Source organism: Canis aureus, chromosome 23 (assembly GCF_053574225.1).
Source record: "Canis aureus isolate CA01 chromosome 23, VMU_Caureus_v.1.0, whole genome shotgun sequence".
Lineage (NCBI taxonomy): Eukaryota > Metazoa > Chordata > Mammalia > Carnivora > Canidae > Canis > Canis aureus.
This window is the reverse complement of record NC_135633.1, coordinates 15499231-15518409: the sequence shown is the minus strand read 5'-3', so window position 1 is coordinate 15518409 and position 19179 is coordinate 15499231. Positions and strand designations below refer to the sequence as shown.

The window sequence follows — 19179 nt, the reverse complement described above, 5'->3', positions numbered from 1 at the left end:
TTATCCAGCTGTAACCACAGTCAACATTGTGAGCCTCTTGCTATGACCTACCAAGAAAGACATATCATCATTATGCAGCAGAAATGCTTAACCTGAATTTAACCAGAAGGATATAATCAGACAATTACAAACTAAGAAACAATCTGCAAAATAACTGACAATTGTCAATGCTATAAGAAAACAAAGGTGGGGAAGGAATCTAGGGACTGTTCTAGATAAGAGATTAAAGAAACATAACAGCTAAATATAATGCTATATCCTTAAGGTTTATGTTTTTTCAAATAAAAAGTTGAGAAAATGGCCAGGGATTTTTTTTTAGGGTCTATTAAAAATAAATAAATAAATGGAGAGTCTGAAATTGAAAAATATATTCATTGAAATGAAAAACTCAGTGAATGTGCTAAATGGCAGCTTGGACACAACAGTAGAGAGAATTAGTGAACTGGACAGTATATCTGAGGAAATGAGCCACAATGCAGCACAGAGAGCGAAGGAGATGGGAAATATGAAAGCATGGTTTGTGGACATAGAAGATAATACGAAAAGGTGTGGCATATGTTCAATTGGAGTCTTGGAAGGAGAAAATAGAGAAAATTAAGGTTATGTATTATTTGAAGAGATAATGGATGCAACAGGACAACAAAACCCATTTAGAAAGGGTCTGAGACCCAATATGTGCTTTATAAATGTTAGCTTTCTTTTACCTCAAATGGGTGAAAGACATGCATCTCTAAATGCAGAGGTTAAATCAAGATAAATTTGAAATACATCCACCTTTACCTTGACACAATGAGGGAAAAATGTAGAGCATCAAGGACAGAGATGATCTAAAAGTGGATAAAGAGTAAAGATATGGGGCACCTGGGTGGCTCAGTCGGTTCAGCATCTGCCTTCAGCTGAGGTCATGATCTCAGGGTCCTGGGATAGGGTCTCACATCAGGCTCCCTGCTCAGTGGGGAGTCTGCTTCTCCCTCTCCCTCTGTCCACTCACCCCCGCTTGTGTTTCTCTGTCTCTCTCTGTCTCTCTGTCTCTCTGTCTCTCTCTCTGTCTCAAATAACTAAATAAATAAATGAGTCTTTAAAAGAAAGAGTAAAGATCTAACAGGGAACAAAATTTTTATTAACATCCCTTCTCTCAGCAGCAATAATGGATGTTACAAGACAGTGGAATAATAGTGTCAAACAGCTTAAAAATAAAAAAACCTCTCAAGCTAGAACAGTGTACACAGAAAAACTTTTATTTCAAAAACAAGTTCTCAATAAAGAAATGCTCATTTTTTTTTCTCAAATGGAGTTAACTATGTATAAGCAAAATTCTAGACAATCTACTTTAAGGAGAAAAAGATAACTTGAAGGATGATCTGAAATATGAAAGAAGAAATGGTGAATAAAAGAATAATAAACATGTAAGCAAATCAAATAAACATTGTCAATATAAAATAATATGGATTTTTAAAAACATTTTGTTTATTTATTCATGAGAAACACATAGAGAGAGGCAGAGACATAGGCAGAGGGAGAAGCAGGTTCCCCGTGGGAAACCTGATGGGAGACTCAATCCCAGGACCCCAGGATCACGCACTGAGCCAAAGGCAGATGCTCCACCACTGAGCCACACAGGCGTCCCAAGTAATGTGGATTTTTAAAACAGAACTGAAGTACTAGGCTAAAATAGATGTAAGTTTGGAGTTGAATGATTGGAAATAAAGTGTTCCAGGGCCCTTATATTGTTTAAAAGAAGGCTAAGATAATAAGTTTAAATTTTGTTAAGCTATTAAAAAATACCTATTTAAATTTTAAATATAATCCATAAAACAATAGAAATAAAGTATATAACTTCCAAGTCTGCTGGAGGAAACAAAGGGAGAAGAAATTTTTAAAAATAATAATCAGTCAAACAAAAATACCAACTCAATTCCAAATAAAAACAAAAGAGCACTTTAAGAAGATAAAAAGCACAAAGACATTGAAGTGAGTCCAAATATCTCAGTAATCATAACAAAAGTTAATGAAAAAGACAACTGTATGCCATTTAGCAAATCCATATAAAACATAAATACACAAAAAGTGTTAAAGTAAAAAGAATAGCAAAATTTATACTAACTAAATAAAGCTGGGGATGATTTGTTGTGTTTTAAATTCTCCATAACAAAAATACTTAAGAAATTGAAAAAACTTCTAGAGGTAATTACATTAAAAGCAGATAAAATAGCCTTTAATACCAAAATAACGATCAGGAATAAACAGGAATAAAATTACTACATAATTTTTATTTTTTAAAAGATTTTATTTATCCATTCACTTCAGAGTGAGAGAGAGAGCACGAGTTGGTGGGTCGGGGGAGGGGGACAGGAAGAGAGACAAGCAGACTCCATGCTCAGCAAGGAGTCCTATGAGGTGCTTGATGCCAGGACCCGATCATGAGCTGAGCGAAAGCCAAATCAGAAGCTCAACCAACTGACTGAGCCACCCAGGCACCCCATATTACTACAAAATTTTTAAATGATCAACTCACCAAGGAGATATCACAGTTTTAAATGTGTAAGTATTGACTATAATAGGCTGAAAATATATAAAACAAAAAAATGATAAACTATAAGGAGAAATTTCTGCTACCATGGCAGGAGATTTTAGTGTATCTTTCAAGTGATAGTCAAGCAGACTAAACATTAGTATAAATGTGAACAATGCAACTAATAACCTTAATTTAAAAGACATTTCTAAATCCCTGTACCCCCAACTTAGAGAATGTGTATTTTTCTCAAGTTCACATGATGATTTACAAAAATTGACCATATTAGCTCATAAAATAAATCTCAGAGAACCTAAATTATACAGATCACATCCTATAGGACCATGTACCTAACTTAGAAGTCAGTAGCCTAGAGATATTTTTTAAAACCATGCATTTGGGAAGTTAAAAGATACACTTCTCATGGTTCAAAGAAAAAAATCAAATGGACATTTCTAGAAATACTTGGAAATTTAAAGTATACCAAATATGAAAAGGAGAACAGTAGATTAAAACTCAGGGGATGCAGTGAAAGGAATGTTAAGAGATATTGCCCTAAATACTTTTATTAGAAAAGAAGAAAGGCTGAAAGTTAATGAGTTAAGTTTCAACTTAATTTAGAGAAAGCAAAAACAAAATAAACCTAAGAAAGAAGATAATAAGCAGAAGGAAATGAAATAGAGAGTCATTGTAAGAGGGAAAGGATTAAGCAAGCAAAATGGTGGTACTTTGAAGAGACTAATAAAACACTAGAAGCAACTCTCTTAAATTGATTTTTTAAAATAAAATAGAAGACAGAAATAAACAAATTAGGAATGAAAAAGGCAGTACTAACCATAGATATAGCAGATTCAAAAAAATAAAAGAATACAAATGAATATTTAATGCAATTAATTTTTAAACTTGGCAAACTAAGGGTGATTTAACAATCACCATATTAACAAATGGAAGAGGAAAACCATATAGTCTTTTCAATATAATAAAAAAATATCATTTGTCAAAATCCAACACTCATTGGGACAAAAACTTTTAGCAAAAAAAGGAACAGAACAGGATAGAATGTTCTTAGCTTGAAGGATATCTTTGAAAATGCTGTGGCAAACATCACTGTTGAATGGTAAAATATTAGAAGCATTTCTTTAAAAATCAGAAATAAAAGAAGAATGCCTAGCTTTTCTCTTCAACATTGCACGGGAGATCCTAACCAATACAATAAGACAAGGGAAAAATGGCATAAGGTTTGGAAAGGAAGAAACACATTTTTGCTGTTTCCAAATAATAGAATTATCCACATGAAAAGCCCCTCAAAATGCACAAATAAATTGTTAAAAATATGAAGAGCCTATATGATGGTGATTGGATATAAGCTTAAAATAGAAAAAGCAATTGGATATAAGCTTAAAATAGAAAAAGCAAGAAAAAGAAAAATCTCATTCTAGATCTCAGCATAAAGCAATTTAAAAACGAAAGAACAAAGACCTCACTTGCTTAGCATAAAAACATATGGTACCTAGGAGGAAATCAAACAAAAAATGTACACAACCTTTATATAGCCAATTTTAGTGCTTCATTGAAAGCCACCAAAAGACTCAAGCATAATCTCACATATACAAAATCTTAATATAAGCCTACAGTAGCATTGCAGATCACAGGAAATAAGTGATTCTGGGACAAGTGGTTTTTGACTGAGGGAAAAATAATGAAATTGAGCCTTACATCATACAAACAATTTCATAAGAATTAAAGAATTTAATATTAAAAATGAAACTTGAAAAGTTAAGAAGAATCTTTATGACTTCTAGGTGTTAGTCTTTAAACATGATAAAGGAAAATAGTAGATAAGCCCCTAATTCAGAAACTACATTTGTAACTACGTATCGCAACCAATAAAGAATCAGTGTTCTAGGCTATGTAAAGAACTCTCACAAATCAGTAAGAAATAGATGAGCCCATTGTTATATAGGCAAATATTAAAAATATATATTTCACAGAAAGAATACTCCTTAGTAACTGAGAAAATGCAAATAAAGACTACAGTGAGAAACTATTTTAAACTATTAAGTTACCAGAATTTCTAAAACTTGATAATACTAAGCATGTGGCAAGGATATGATAATACTAAGTACGTGGCAAGGATATGAAACCAAAGAAGGTTTTTATTCAACGTTAGTGAGAGTATAAATACCCATAGCTCTTTGGAAAGCACTTTGGCTTTCTGATATGAAACTGACCATTTGCATACCATACTGTTCAAGAATTTCATTTGCAAGTGTATATTCCAGAGCAAAACATGAAGAACAACTTAGATATCAACAGGAAAATGGATCAGTTGTGGTTATGTTCAAAGACATCCCCCGAAGTGATTTTGACTGTTGAGGAAAAGAGGACTCCAAAAACACTGTTGTAAATAATTTCATTGAAGAAAAGAAAACTGAATGGGATGATTCAGTTCAACTTGTGTTTGTTGAGTACAGACAGCATCAGTAGAAATCAGTATGACTGCAAGGTAACTCTCTCATGGACCACATTTTAGAAGGATGAAAAAGGGGACATGTAATGCAGGATAAAAGTCTGGCTAGAACTTGTGAGTATAATGCAGCAAAGAGGCTGAATCTGGAAAAAAAAAAAACAAACCTGTAAAGACAGCAAAATAGTGCCTTTAAAGCTGTTTCTTTTGGATTGAGAACAAGGAAAGAAGAGGCCCAGCGCCGAGGCAGATGGTGTAATGTTACATGATGAAAAAAGGCAGAATTTCCAACTCTCAGCTTTTATGTTTTCTTTATCAAGGAAAATGGTCCTCAATCTAGAAATGCTAAACATATCTAGAAGAGGGAATTGAGTCTGGATGAGAAATCTAGGTGAGAAAAATGAGAGAGCAATGAATTCAGGTTTTTAAGCTCAGGTGAAAGATGGTATACAGAAGAGTGTCTCAGGTGTGGCATTAATCAGGATTTGTTGAATGAACCAACTTAACCCCCTGGTGTTTGAAATGACTGGTAGGTATGACCTCCATCTTTGGAAACTCATGGAGAATTCCAGAACCAAAGACTAAAGGCCAGTATATTTTCTATGTTTCACATCACATGGGAAAGAAATATGAATTCTGATCCTTGTCAAAATTCTAGAAAGAATTATTAAAGAAATTGTGAATATTTAGGAAGAAATTTAGAGATTACTAGGAACCACTGGTGTTTACTGAGAAGCTGCGAAAACAAATGTCATTTCCTTTTCTGGGTGGAGTTGTGAGGTTTGCAGTGCCAATGGACATGGCAGACATTGTGAAGCTTGATTTCAGGAAATTATTTTACCAAAATTTCCTGTTAGCAGCCTCATGGACAAAATATAGACATGTGTGCTGGATGATTGGGTGTGTTTATAGAGTCTGTAGAACAGCCTCACCCAAAGCCTGAGAAGGGTCCCTAATGATGGGCCAGATGGCTCCCTTCTTGGTCCAGTCCTATCTGACGTTTTGTTCTTCAATATTGCGTAAAGGTCCAGGATGCCCATTTATCAATTCTGCAGAAATCCCAAAGCTAGAACTGTGTCAGCTAGATAAAATATTCAAAAGCTTCCTCTGTGATGGAACGAAATAAACAAGATGATATTTAGCAAGATGCATACAAAGTCTTGAATTAGGGGAAGGAAAAGCTCAGTTGCACAAATAGAGTACAGAGTCATCAGACTTCACCGCCACCAGTGTGGAAAGACCACGTTTGTGTGCAAGGTAATAAGAGCCCAGTGAGGGCACAGGGCAGCTAAGAGATCTCTATAGCCCCAGGGCTCTGGGCAAACGTGCAGGAGGGTCTCTCCACTCTTGAGCTGTTGATGCTCTCTTTGATGCTGACTCCCTTTAAGTTGCATCCTGGAAGATTAGAGGGCAAGCAGAGGTGGGCAGCCCTCTGTGACACAATGATAGATGACCCGGGGGTGCTGGCTAGGACAGAAGAACACTTCAGTGAATAACAGAGAGACCTATCTTCAAATATGTGAATGCCTTTTGTGTAAATGTTAAGTGTTCTCTATTCTCCTCCAGAGGGCAAAACTGGGCTCAGTGGCTGGAGGCCAACCCATCAAAGGCCAATGGAAAGAAGTCCTCTGTACTTAGAGTACAGGGCCCTGCGGGGAGTTCCACCTTGCAGAGAGTTGTTGTAGAGGCTGGGGTGAGAGGGAGGTAGAGGGAATTCCTGGAACAGATGACCCCTGAGGGTTCTTCCCATCGTGCATGTTATGTGATTTGAATACTATATGTTGGCAAATCGAACGTCAATAAAAACAATTAAAAATTTTTAAAATTAAAAAAAAATTAAAAATTAAAAAAAATAAAAATTGTAAAAATTGTAAATTTTTAAATGAAGAGAAAAAAAAAGAATAATGACCATTACCATTTATTGAGCTTAAATCGCGTGCCTGGGCTGGGTCCTTGTGTGCAGAGTCCACCCCACTGCATTTCTGTAACAGATGAGAAGCTCTGAGGCTCAGGGAGGCTCTGTTAGGGTTTGAGCCCACATGGTGGGGGAGTGGAAGAGTAGAAGTTTGATCCCAAGGCTGAGTTTAAAGTAACTTTTATGGGGCACCTGGGTGGCTCAGCCGGTTAAGTGTCTGCCTTCAGCTCAGGTCATGATCTCCGGGACCTGGGATGGAGCCTTGTGTTGGGCTCCCTGCTTAGTGAGGAATCTGCTTCTCCCTATCCCTCTGCCCCTTCTCCCTGTTGTGCTCTCTTGCTCACTTGCTCGCTCTCATTCTATCTCAAGTAAATAAATAAAATCTTTTTAACAAGTAAATAAAAGTAAAGTAACTTTTTTGTTATATGTGATGGTCTATATACTTCATCCTTTCATTCTCACCTCTGCTGCCATAGCAAGGGGCACATTGTATTCTCTTTGGCTGTGCAGTGTTGGGTTTCCCCACTGAACTGCAAGCTCTCAGTTTCCTGAAGAGTTGGTACCGATGCTTATTCATCCCTGCCCCTCAGCACCATGAACATTGCTTAGAAGATGTTGGTCCCAACATGTTTATGAATTCATTCAATCGTTCATTCACTCATCCAAGAAACCTAAGGAAAAATAACATCTCGTTTATTTCTCTCCCTTTTTAATCTTTTCTGTGTAAAACTTCACTTAAATTACCCTACTCACCCACCTTGAGTGTCCATTTGTGTTCTACAGCACAAAGTACAAGAGCCTTAGCATGATGTTCAGGGACCTCTGTACTAAGATCCTCAGACACACCCAGACCTCACCCTGCACCCCTCCATCCTCCTCGGCCCTGCCTGAGCGCTACTACCTTCAGTCCCATCCCCTTGTTTTTGCTGACACTGTTCCTTCTCCTTGGAAATGTCCTCTCCCATCCTCATCATTTCCTCTCCAAGTGTTATCCATTCTTCAACATCCCCATTCAAACACCACCTTTCTTGGGAAGCCAGCCTCGTATCCTGACCAGGAAAACCCTCCCTTCTCCGTATTCCCAGAGTACTTATTTGCTACTATGCTGTTGCAAGAGTTTCCTATCAGCCTATTTTATTCTAGCTCTTTAAATCCATCTGATCCAAAGAGTCTATTAAAAAGGGGAGGGGGGAGATGGCAGGCATTATGCCTTACTATGCCCAAATTTCTCATGATATGTAGCATTATCTGTCACTGTATCTCCAGTACCTAAAGCAATATCCAATACCTATTCAATGAATGGATTGGATGAATGAATGAATTTATGGCTGCATGGCTGGATGAAATGAACAAATGAATGACTTCATCAGAAGTCAAGATCTGCATTGTAGCACCAGTTCACCCATTAATTATAAAATCTGGGGTAATGCATATAAATCTCTCTGGACCCAAGTGTCCCTGTCAGTGACAAGGTGGTCAAGAAGACAAGGAGAGGGGCACTTGGGTGGCTCAGTTGATTGGGCATCTGCCTTCAGCTCAGTTCATGATTTCAGGATCCTGGGATGGAGCCCCTCGTTGGGCTCCCTGCTCAGTGGGGAGTCTTCCTCTCCCTCGCCCCCCCCCCCCCACTCATGCTCTCTCTTTCTCTCACTCAAATAAATCAAAATAAAATCTTAAAAAAAAAAAGGGAGAAAAGGGAACTCATTTTTATGGATGACTTGCTATGTGCAAGGCCATGTGTTAGGGGTGTTATTTACCTTACATGACTGTAAGAAAGAAGGAAAGAGTGAGGAGGAAGGAGGAGTGCGATACAAGCAGTGAAAAGCCTGGGCTTATGATAAAGCCCACTTGAGTTCAAGCCCTGGCTCTGCCACTTACTAACTGTGAGCTTGGGAAGATTAATCTTTAAAAACCTCTGTTTTCTCCAGCTATCAAATGGTGACAATAAGAGAACCTACTGGTGAGTTTGTTACGAGGATTAAATGTGATGTCCCATAGAATGCACGAAGCCCGCTGACTGACACATGATCACTGCATAACAAACAGTAGCTTATTAATGTTATATTACTTGTGTGTCTTACTGTTCAGTTTAACCAATGAAGAAGCCAAAGCTCAAGGTCACACGTAACTTCTCTGCACCATTCTCCTCTCTGCCTATGGGACACTCCAGTATAAATTTTTCTAGAATGACCATGAGCTTTGCAATACAGCCTGTGTTCTCATTTCAGGGTGAAATACCTTCATGTTGCTACTTCTCCAATATGCCCAGATTTTAACATTTTATTGTCTAAACATTTAGCATCTAACATTGCGCCTATAAAAGCAGTGTCGGTTTTCTCACGGGTATGCTTATGTTTAATAAAGGTCATAATCTAAGTTATAAGAAGGTATGAATATAATTCTCCCAGTGAGACTCAAAGCTAATAACATTTTTTCCCCCATCATTTGCCTTTTCTTTGTGCAAAAAATCAAGATACCAATCACTACTCCTCTATAATTAAATGTGGCATGGGCTTCTCTGCCCCATGAAGGGAGCCACCCCCCACCTGGGAACTCAGGAATCATTTGATTTTGGGGGAGGAAAGGGAGGAGGAAAGAGTAACCAGCAGAGTTACTAGGGTTTTCTTTAGTGGAGAATTTGATGCATAAACATACAGAAGATTTACGGAGGATGAACTAGTAGGCGAGAGAAGTTTCATTTATGGCAGGACATCATCAAGATTATATGACCCTTGGAGCTGAACTATTCATGCCCTAAATGTCCAAGAGGACCTCCCCCTAGAGCATGCACAGGTGGGTTTTATTTGCCATGCCTGCAGCCCGAGGCATCAACAGGCCATCAGGGGGCTGCCGCCTGCTGAGCCTTTTTCCGCTACAAACACAGCCCACTAAAGCAGCTCCTAAGCAGGTTGATCATGGGGAGAGAAATGCCAATCTAACGCATTTGCTGTTGATTTCTTAAGCAGATTCAGGCACACAAGATGAAGCACAGCTTTTGCAGGAATGGTTTAAGCTGGCTCTGGAGAAGAATAAATTAATGCGATATGAGTCGGAGCTACTGATCATGTAAGTAAGGCAACACAGATAACAGTGAGTCCTAAAAGCAAAGGGGGTGGGAGAGGGGTGGCTCACCCTCCCAGGTTGACGTCCCAGGAATTTTTCTTCTTGCGCATACAGAATTGTGATTGAGGCAAATTGATATTTGGCGTCTTGCATATCATGTTGGCATTAGTGCAGAGACTCTCCCGTTGTCTGTTCTCTTGGTGGAGTCCTATGGCTAAAACAGACCTCAGGTGATGGGTCTGGAGCTGGAGGGCATTTGGATAAGGTATTTTCAATCCATCCTTGTCCCTCAGACCGGTGGGGGCAGGGGATAATTGCAGTCACACACCTGCAATGAGGGAGCATGTGTCTGGCCTCTGAGTATGAACCTCAGGAAGGGCGTGGGGAGGAGATCTGCCTGGCTGTCTCCTCGTGTATTTAACGTGCTGAGGGACTGAGACTTCTCTGGCTGTGCTTTCTGAATGAGAGGTTGCAGCCTGGTGGAGATCAGAAAGTAGAGCTGGATCTCATCACACTCTGAAAGAGATGAAGGTCACTCGACCAGGGTGCAGACACATCTTTGAGAGGTAACCATTCAAGCTACTACACTAACCAGACCCCGGAATTACCCCTAGGTAGTCACAAAAGTCAATAGACCCACTTGCTTCATAGGGGTAAGGCTTTTACTCTAGACCAGTCGATCTGAACTGGGGGCAATTTCACCACCCAGGGAATATTCAACAGTGTCGGGAGATATTTTTCATTGTCACACCTGGGAGGTGCCTCTGGTGCCTAGTGAGGAGAGGCCAAGAGCAGTACCTAACATACTATAATGCCCAGGACACCTCGTCTCCACCCCACTCCCCACAACCACCCAACAAATAATTATCCAGCCTAAAATGCCAATAGTGTCAATAGTGTCAGAAATCTTGCCCTAGACCTATGGCAAAGCTCAGAGTAATTGAGAACACAGATCTGCTAAAGGCAGGCCAATCCCAGGAGAAAAGGGTGTGAGCTGAGTTCACCTAGTTTCTTCCCAAATCTGCCTCTCCCAGGGTGAGAGGGAGTAAGAGTGGGGACTGGGGAAGGAGGCCAGAAATTGCACTCATTGAGCTCCATGGACATGGAAGGGAAGTACAGGAATGAAGAAGAGGGATCTTCCTTAGTAATTATTTTTTTTATCATTATTTTTTAAGTTGACGCACATGTTGAGACTCAGAGCAGCACTTGTCCTTGCCCACCTGACTGCAAAGCCCTTTTTACACAACCATATCATCTGCCGATGGACCAGATCTGAATTACAAAGTTCATTCAACAAAAATGTATCCAACAGGGACGCCTCAGTGGCTCAGTCAGTTGGGCGTCTGCCTTTGGCTCAGGCCATGATACCAGGGTCCTGGGAACGAGTACTGCAGTACTGCATCAAGCTCCCTGCTCCAAGGGGAGCCTGCTCCTCCCTCTCCCTCTGCCACTCCCCCTGCTTGTTTGTTTGCTCACTCGCTCTCTGTCAAATAAATAGATAGTCTTAAAAAAAAAAAAAAAAGGAAGAAGGAAAAAATGTATCCAGCACACTGTACCAGGAACTGTTCTAGGTACTATGGAAATAAGAATGAGCAAGGCCACAGTCCCTATCTTCTAGGATCTCATGGTTTTAGGGGAGACAGATATGCAAACACATAGCACACCAGCAAATAAGAAAACATGGCATGAGCTCCATGGGGTTTGTGGAAGGAGCAGTCAGTGTGTAGGTTTGACCTGTGAGAATCAGGAAGGCAGTGGCCCTACTGCTTACTGCTCAGTGCCTGGTTTCCCTAGTTAGCACGTGGCCAGAGGGAACCTTCTTCTCCAGGACAGGCCAGAGGGAAGAACTCAGTCATGTGAGCTAGAAAGAAGCAGATGGGAGCTCTGTTAAAGGCTAGGTTTTAGTTTAGAGGAAGGCCTGGTTGAACAAAACAAACATTTTTGACGAGCAACTTTGGGAAAGCAGATGCCAAGACAGGATTAGAAGCACAAGAGACAGTGGTGCCTGGCTGGCTCAGTCAGTTAAGTGGCCAGCTCTTGATTTCAGCTCAGGTCATGATCTCAGGGACCTGGGATCGAGCCCATCGTCGGGCTCTGCGATCAGTGGGGAGTCTGCTTGGGATTCTCTCTCTCCCTCTCCCTTTGTCCCTCCCCACTACATGCCCATACACACTCTCTCTCTCAAATAAATAATAAATCTCAAAAAAAAAAAAAAAGTTCAAGAGACATGTTGGGATGAAGGGAAATTGGAGGGGGAGTTAGGGAAATCTGTAGACCCTCTGTGGTCCTGACACCTGTGAAAGGAGAGCGGGGAGGAAAGAGAATTGGGCAGAGGAGCCAGAGAACTACGGTGTTGGAGCCCCAGAGAACATCTCGGCCAGGTCAGAGGGAGCACCAGAGCAGGGACAGCATGGGAGGAGTCCAGCTCCAGGTCATTGGCTGGGGACAACATGACACCGGGTGCATTCTACACCCCACACTCAGCTTTCTGCACTCCTCCCAGAAACTTCTCTCCTAAAGGAAGCCTTGAGTGCTCCACTTCCATTGGTGGTGACCAGAGGTGGCCAAGAGAAGTTCCAGGTCAATAACAAAAGGCAGAAGGTTGAGTGTGGCTGGGATCTTGGCCCAAGTCGTAGGAGAAGTAGTAAAAATCGGGCAGCAACAACAGGGCACAGCAAAATGACCCCAACGCTGTGGCAGAGACATGTGCCCACTGTGGGTGGGGCTGGAAGGGAAGGACCCATGATTACAAACCCAGATCTATTCTGAGCCCTTGCCCTCTTCAGCGTCTCTGCAACAGGGAACCTCTCACCTCAGCCTCTCTGTCCTTTCTCAAAACATTATCCTCTTGGTTTCAGCGATGCTGCATGTCTTGTTTTGATTGGCTTTCAAGCCTTGATCACTTCCTTCCTGGTTACATCTCTTTTGTTTGGCTTCTAAATGGAGGCATTTCCAAGCTCCTGTTTTCGACCTTTCCTTTCTCTATGGTCTTCCTTTGAAGGATTCACATGACTTCAGCTACCATCTCTGAGCCCTGTGACATCTGTTTGTGGTCCTCATTCCTTCGGAGAACTCCGGAGTGGAGTTTCCAAAGGTGGGAGCCTCCCTCCACATGGCCCTGGGCCTAGCGTGTGGGCACCTTGCACACACCTGGGATGCACATGGGATCTCCCCGGGCATTGTTAAGCTCAAGAAGTTTCAAAGTGACCTTAAATGAGAACTAACTTCACCTTTTCACTTTGTTGTACTTATTGGTGGAAACCCAGGGACCTCAGTTGGACTACGCCAAAGCATCACTGACTCTTCTTTCCACGTCTCCTGCAACCAGGTGGATAGCTGTCTCGATTTTTTATGCTTCCCCCTGGGCAAAATGGCTTGCTCCTGTTTCCTTCTCTTTGTTTTGTTGTTTACTACAGTCAGAGATTGGGTAGTTCTTAGAGGTGATACTTGAAGTCATGTTGCCCCTAAAAGAGAAGGGAGTTTTAGGTTGTCATTGTTTCTCCCCTGGATTATTTTTTTTTAAGATTTTATTTATTCATTCGTGAGAGACACAGAGAGAGAGGCAGAGACACAGACAGAGGGAGAAGCAGGCTCCATGCAGGGAGCCCAATGCAGAACTCGATCCCGGGTCTCCAGGATCATGCCCTGAGTCGAAGGCAGATGCTTAACCGCTGAGCCACCCAGGTGTCCCTCTCCCCTGAATTCTACTGGTCATTTCTTAACGATCCATTCTCCAGAGGGTGGCCTGAGTGGCCTTCCAAACACCCCCTGGGATCACATCACAAGCTTCTCCATGGTTTCTTGACTTCAGCATATCCCAGCAGCCCTTCTCAGCTCCTTCAGCAGCAGACCTTTCTGTTCAGAGAGATTCCAAGACCCCAATTGTAATAAGAAGAAAAAAAAAAGAAGAAGAAGAAGAATACAATAGCTCTAGTCAAAGAGCTTATTGCCAGGGTTTGTAGGCAGATCTTCAGTATTTACAAGGTGTGAACATTTTCTTACCCCCAGGGCCCAAGAATTAGAATTAGAAGATCATCAAAGCAGACTGGAACAGAAATTGAGACAGAAGATGCTTAAAGAGGGTGAGTACAGTGATATGTTTGGGGCCCCTGTTAAAGACCTTTCTCCCCAGCAAGGTACTTGCACAGAGCACGCTGTAAATCCCAAAGCGGGGTGCTCTTTCCATCTTGTGCAAGCAGCCTGGAGGCAAAGGCGGAGGCTCTATAAACATGAGGTGCAAAGGGAATGGTGCTTCTCTATCTCCCTTTCGTCCTGTGTACCTCCTTCCTGACTCCTGTCCTCAGAACTGAGCCTGCTGTGAGAAACAGCGGCCCTTCTCTGCTCCAGGATCGCTCTCACTGCCTGGTCCCCACCCAGTATGTTCAAGGAAGATGCTAGAGTATTTATAAAGTCCTCTCCATCAAAGGCCATGATGTGGTTGACAAGACTTGCATCTGCCTTAGAATCTATTTTGACTGGCAGGAGTCATTACTACCTGCTTCTTGCTCTTTCCCTTCCTTCCCTAGCAGTCCTACCTCCCCCAGGCAATCCGATGGTCAGGCCAATTAGGAAGAAGCTCTTGTACTCTGAAGGCAGAAGGGGAAAAATAGTTACGCCCGGAGACACAATCCCCTTGGCCAACCAGAGCCTTATTTTGCTTTGGCCTGGTCTCTGCTCAAAGGGCTGCAATTTGCCTTGAACTACAAATGAAAAAGAGGATTCTTGGCTTTGAAATGGTAGCCACGATGCTGATGGTTTACTTAGAAACTTCTCACATGGATTTCTTTGTTGTAGTTCAGATGTATTTAGGGAAAACAGCCTTTTTGTTGTTTTGTTGGTTTCTTTTCTGCAGGGGAGGGGAGGCTGGAGAAACCAGGCGGGCTTGGCTGATACTCTTTTCCCCCACAAAGGGATTTCCCCCTGTTGCTTTATATATATTCTCAAGATGAAAACTGAGTTGACGGCATCTCAAAGCACCCTCTTTGCTAACCTGTGACTTCAAGAACAGTTCCCTGGTGTTAAATTCATTTCCCTGTTTTCTCCATGAAAATTAAAAGGCCGAGCGAGTCCCACACCGTCAAGAATGCCCATGTCAAGAGCCCTCTCCCCGGGGCCACGTGTTACCTGAGGTCCAAAGCTTTTCCCTTTTTGTTTTTCAGAGAGCCAGAAAGATGAGAATGATCTAAACGAGGAGCAAGAATTATTCAGCGAGATGATGCAAGTGATTGAACAAAGGGACAGACTCGTATGCTCCTTAGAGGAACAGCGCATAAAAGAAAAGGCTGAAGACCAGCACTTTGAAAGCTTCATATTCTCCAGGGGCTGTCAGCTGAGCAGGACGTGAGCAGGTGCAGGGCGCTGCCCCTGGATGCTGGCTGAGGACAGATGGAGCCAAGCGCACCTCACGCGCTCACAGTTCCTTTGGCGGAATCTGCAATACCTGGAACTTAAGTGATACCCTATTGCCATCTAGTCTTAAAAATGAAAATTCTCTCATATGGAGTACAGCTGCCCGAGACCCTTCCAGAGATTATAATGAAGAAAACACACAGACTGTTATGAAATTGGCAGTCACTTTGGCAGGTCTCACATTGGAGGTGACCTTGGCAGATGACCAGCATTGTTTTCCCTAGAAAGTGACACAGAGATCGACTTTCCTGCTGCTTTTATCATTTATCTTCCCGATTCATTGAGTTACACATCTTAAGATTTTTAAGAAGCTGCCTTTTCATTAATATATCCATATTTGCCTTTTTTTGCACGGGTGACCGGTTTCCAAATGTCAGAAAGAAGCAGCCGCAGTTTAAAGATTAGGTTAATATTTAAATTATGTTTCCAGAGAAAAAGGAGAAACCTTGAGATTACTGATTACATAAAGCAAATAACTCATATAGCAGGTGTTAATTCAATCCAGGGTGAATTTAATTTACCAGTTGTATTTATAAGCCTTAATATAATATACATAAGCAACGAGAGTTTAATACAACATTTGAGCCTTAATTTTATTAAGAAAGAAAGAAAGAAGAAAGAAAGAAAGAAAGAAAGAAAGAAAGAAAGAAAGAAAGAAAGAAAGAAAGAAAGAAAGAAAAAAGAAAGAAAGAAAGAAGAAAGAAAGAAAGAAAGAAAGAAAGAAAGAAAGAAAGAAAGAAAGAAAGAAAGAAAGGAAATAAAACTTTAACTTCCTACCAGCAGGATTGTTAGTGTTCATCAAATACTGCGGGCTTGGGAAAGCTTTTGTTCTCAGAGCACTCCTTATTGCCACTGGAACATAGTGAAAAGCGTTTCTAGAAAATGAATAGTTTTCCAGTGCTTTTTTTTTTTTTTATAACTGTTGGTGAGGGCAAAAAGGAAACTCATTTGTTGATAAAGTATTGGCGAGGCTGGTGCTGCTACTGAAACACACTCACTAGTGATCCAAGGCAAGGTTGTCTTCCCCCCAGGGGGGGTGGTCTTCTCAGGTCCAAAGAGAAGTATCTCCCACACTCTCTCCAGGGATTCCCCAGGAACTCCACAGGACAAGGACAAAACCACTTCTGACTTCACCCGGGAGCTGAGTGCAGTGACCCCGTTTACCAAATGCAGTGACCAAATTCCAAACTGGGTCATGGATTTTTTTTTTTTTTTTTAATGACATTTTCAATGTGAAAAGAAAGCCAGGAGGTGGAGTTTATGCACTGACAGGCGACTCCTGGGCCTTTTTGATGGTTCATATGGGAACCAGAGAAAACTGATCTGTTTTAAATAGTGATGGGTTGTCAAAAAGTATTGAATTGTTTTCCCTCAATGGGATTCTTTGAAGATTCAGTCTGTTGCTGACAAGAGACAGACTGAGGAACTCTTTGTTACATGTTTGGCCTCTCTCATTTCTGTAAGTGTGTAAATGTGTCACCGAACAGAAGGTGCTTTGCAACAGTTGGCTCTGACCCTAGACCTAATTCTCCTCAATATAAGTTGACCATGAACCACTTCTATCTGAGATGCTGTCCATGCATGCCAATCTGGCTAGCTGACCAGCCAGAAATGAGAAATGTAACTGGATTTCCTGAGCTCGCCAACTCTTTGGGTGATATCAAAAGGCAACCCTTCCACGGCATTCCAGATTCTGAGGGTTGCAGTTCTCTTTTCCTTTCTTTTTTTTTTTTTTTTTTTTTAAGAATCAGGTCTTCTAGTACATGAATTATTCTACAAGGGAATATGTGCAGGCATCTATCTATTGAAACTGTGCCATTTCTGCTATTTATCTATTCTTATTTATTTATATATTTGGTAGAAATTGCTAATATGGTTGCCTTATAATTCTGGTTTTCCTGTGTTATAATTTGGAGAAGGCCTGTTGTCACTCATTGTCACTGAGATATTGGTATATAAGCTATTTAACATATAAATAACCCAGATGTTTGGGGCAGTGAGTTGTATAGTATTAAAGATTTCTGGAGATAGTTAAAATAATATTTTCAGTCATCAAGTATTTAAAGGTAAGACTGTGGATACTCAGGAATTTTAATTCATTTAAAGAAAAAGATATAGAACTCCCATTTGTATTCTAGAATGTTTAGAAATACCCGAACCCAGTCTTTTCTGTCAGTTATGTGGAAGTGTGCTCTTTGGTGCTGGCGTACATGTAACAGATGAGGCTCACATGCGTGGTGTCTGAGTTGTTATTATACAAGAGAATTAATTGCCACTTATTTTAATTTGTTCTATTTTCATCTAAAAGAAAGATTCTCCCAAGAGGGCCAAGAAAGAAGGTGTTTCTTGGCTCTAGTGTTCTATTAATTGATGAGAGAAGCAATTTGTTCACTTTCTCTTCCAAAGACTGTTCTGCAGCTTAAGGCTGAGTCTTATCTGGCCAAGCTGAGACATAAACCTCATACATAACAGCCGTTTACTTACCCCGGCTTTCAGTGTTACCAGTACATGAAACCATTTCAGCGAACACTTCTAAATGTGGCTGTTGAATTATTTTGAATAGTTGCATTCCTTATTCACAATAAAGAATGTGCTAAGAGCCTCAAAATGTAAAATAGTGTACATTTTAAAGATGATTTTTTATGCAGTATGAGTGGGATTATGATGATTATGAGAACAGTTTCTTCTGTCTCATAGAAGGACATATGCGATCAAAGCTGGACAATTTAGGACTCTGGATGAGACATAAAGCCCCAGTCTCAGGTCATATTTCTGAGCCAGTCTCACACAGCTTCTCAGTTAAACTAAAGGGCTCACCAGAGTTTCAAGTTTAGGATTTTACATAAGATGGACCAATAGGACAGTTCTTAAGCTTGCCCTCCCAAGCCATTCATTTGTCGACCTAGTTGTTTAACAAACATTCTCTGATTGCCTATGGGGTTGTGCAGCTCTCAGCAGGAGCTGCCATTAGGGAAGAATATCAGGCCTCCACTCCACCCGCAAATAAATGCAAAGATTAACAAGTACCATTCCCAAATAAATACAGAGATAAAGAACTATTTTTATTATAAGCATCAGCCTATTCCGCTCACATTCATCTCAACCAGGAAGACTTTTACCCCCAACGATTACAGCACTTCATTGGCAATACAAAGAAGTTCGTTTCCAAAACTGTGAAAAATAATAACGGGCTGTACTGTTTCATTTAAACCTTGACTCTGCCAGTGTTAGGCTGCTTGGACTCCATCAATGCTGAGATGCTGCATGGTAATTGCAACCCAGAAAGGAAGTGGCAGGTGTTTCCAACTCTGATGAGCTGCAATGAAATTGATGTTTCCTGCATTCTGGAGGCAAATGACAATTCGGCAATGTCTGTCTTCCCGGGAAGCAGATTTACAGGCTTTTCCTCCCAAACTGAAAATGGCAGCAAGTCCCACCCAGGTGGCCGATGAGAGAACTACCTCAGCAGGACAGAGGTGGCAGGGGGCAGCTGGGGCTGCCACATGAGCAGAGAGAGAGTGGCAGTCATCGGATGTGGTGAGCTCGAATGTAGTTTATCGTAATAGGAAGGGTCACATACAGGGGAGCATGTACCGTCTCACCTACTGTTTATCTTCTAACCTCACTGCTGAGTGGCTTGTAAAAGATTAATCTGCTCTGACCACTGGGAACTCCTCCTGTGGGCTGAAAGGCATTACATGGGCACTGCTATAAATACTGAAATGAACCCCAAATAAATGGTTTTCTGTTAAAGGAATCAAAACGTTTTCACTTGGGCTTGGTCTGGCACTTCCGAGGGTGGCGTCTGTTCCA

At 41.1% G+C, this 19179-nt stretch overlaps 1 protein-coding gene across 7 annotated transcripts in view; it reads left to right on the top strand.

The window, feature by feature from the left end:
• Nucleotides 1-19129, top strand: part of MICAL2 (microtubule associated monooxygenase, calponin and LIM domain containing 2) — a 222762-nt gene extending 203633 nt beyond the window's left edge. For 6 of the 7 annotated variants that reach the window (XM_077866456.1, XM_077866455.1, XM_077866454.1 and 3 more), the window contains 3 exons: nucleotides 9858-9960; nucleotides 13966-14039; nucleotides 15117-19129. In XM_077866456.1, coding sequence (XP_077722582.1) covers nucleotides 9858-9960; nucleotides 13966-14039; nucleotides 15117-15301 — 362 coding nt within the window. In that variant the 3' untranslated portion in view covers nucleotides 15302-19129. The remainder of the gene's footprint in view (nucleotides 1-9857; nucleotides 9961-13965; nucleotides 14040-15116) is intronic. The other variant, XM_077866451.1, reaches the window with a different exon arrangement.
• Nucleotides 19130-19179: the final 50 nt, after the last annotated feature.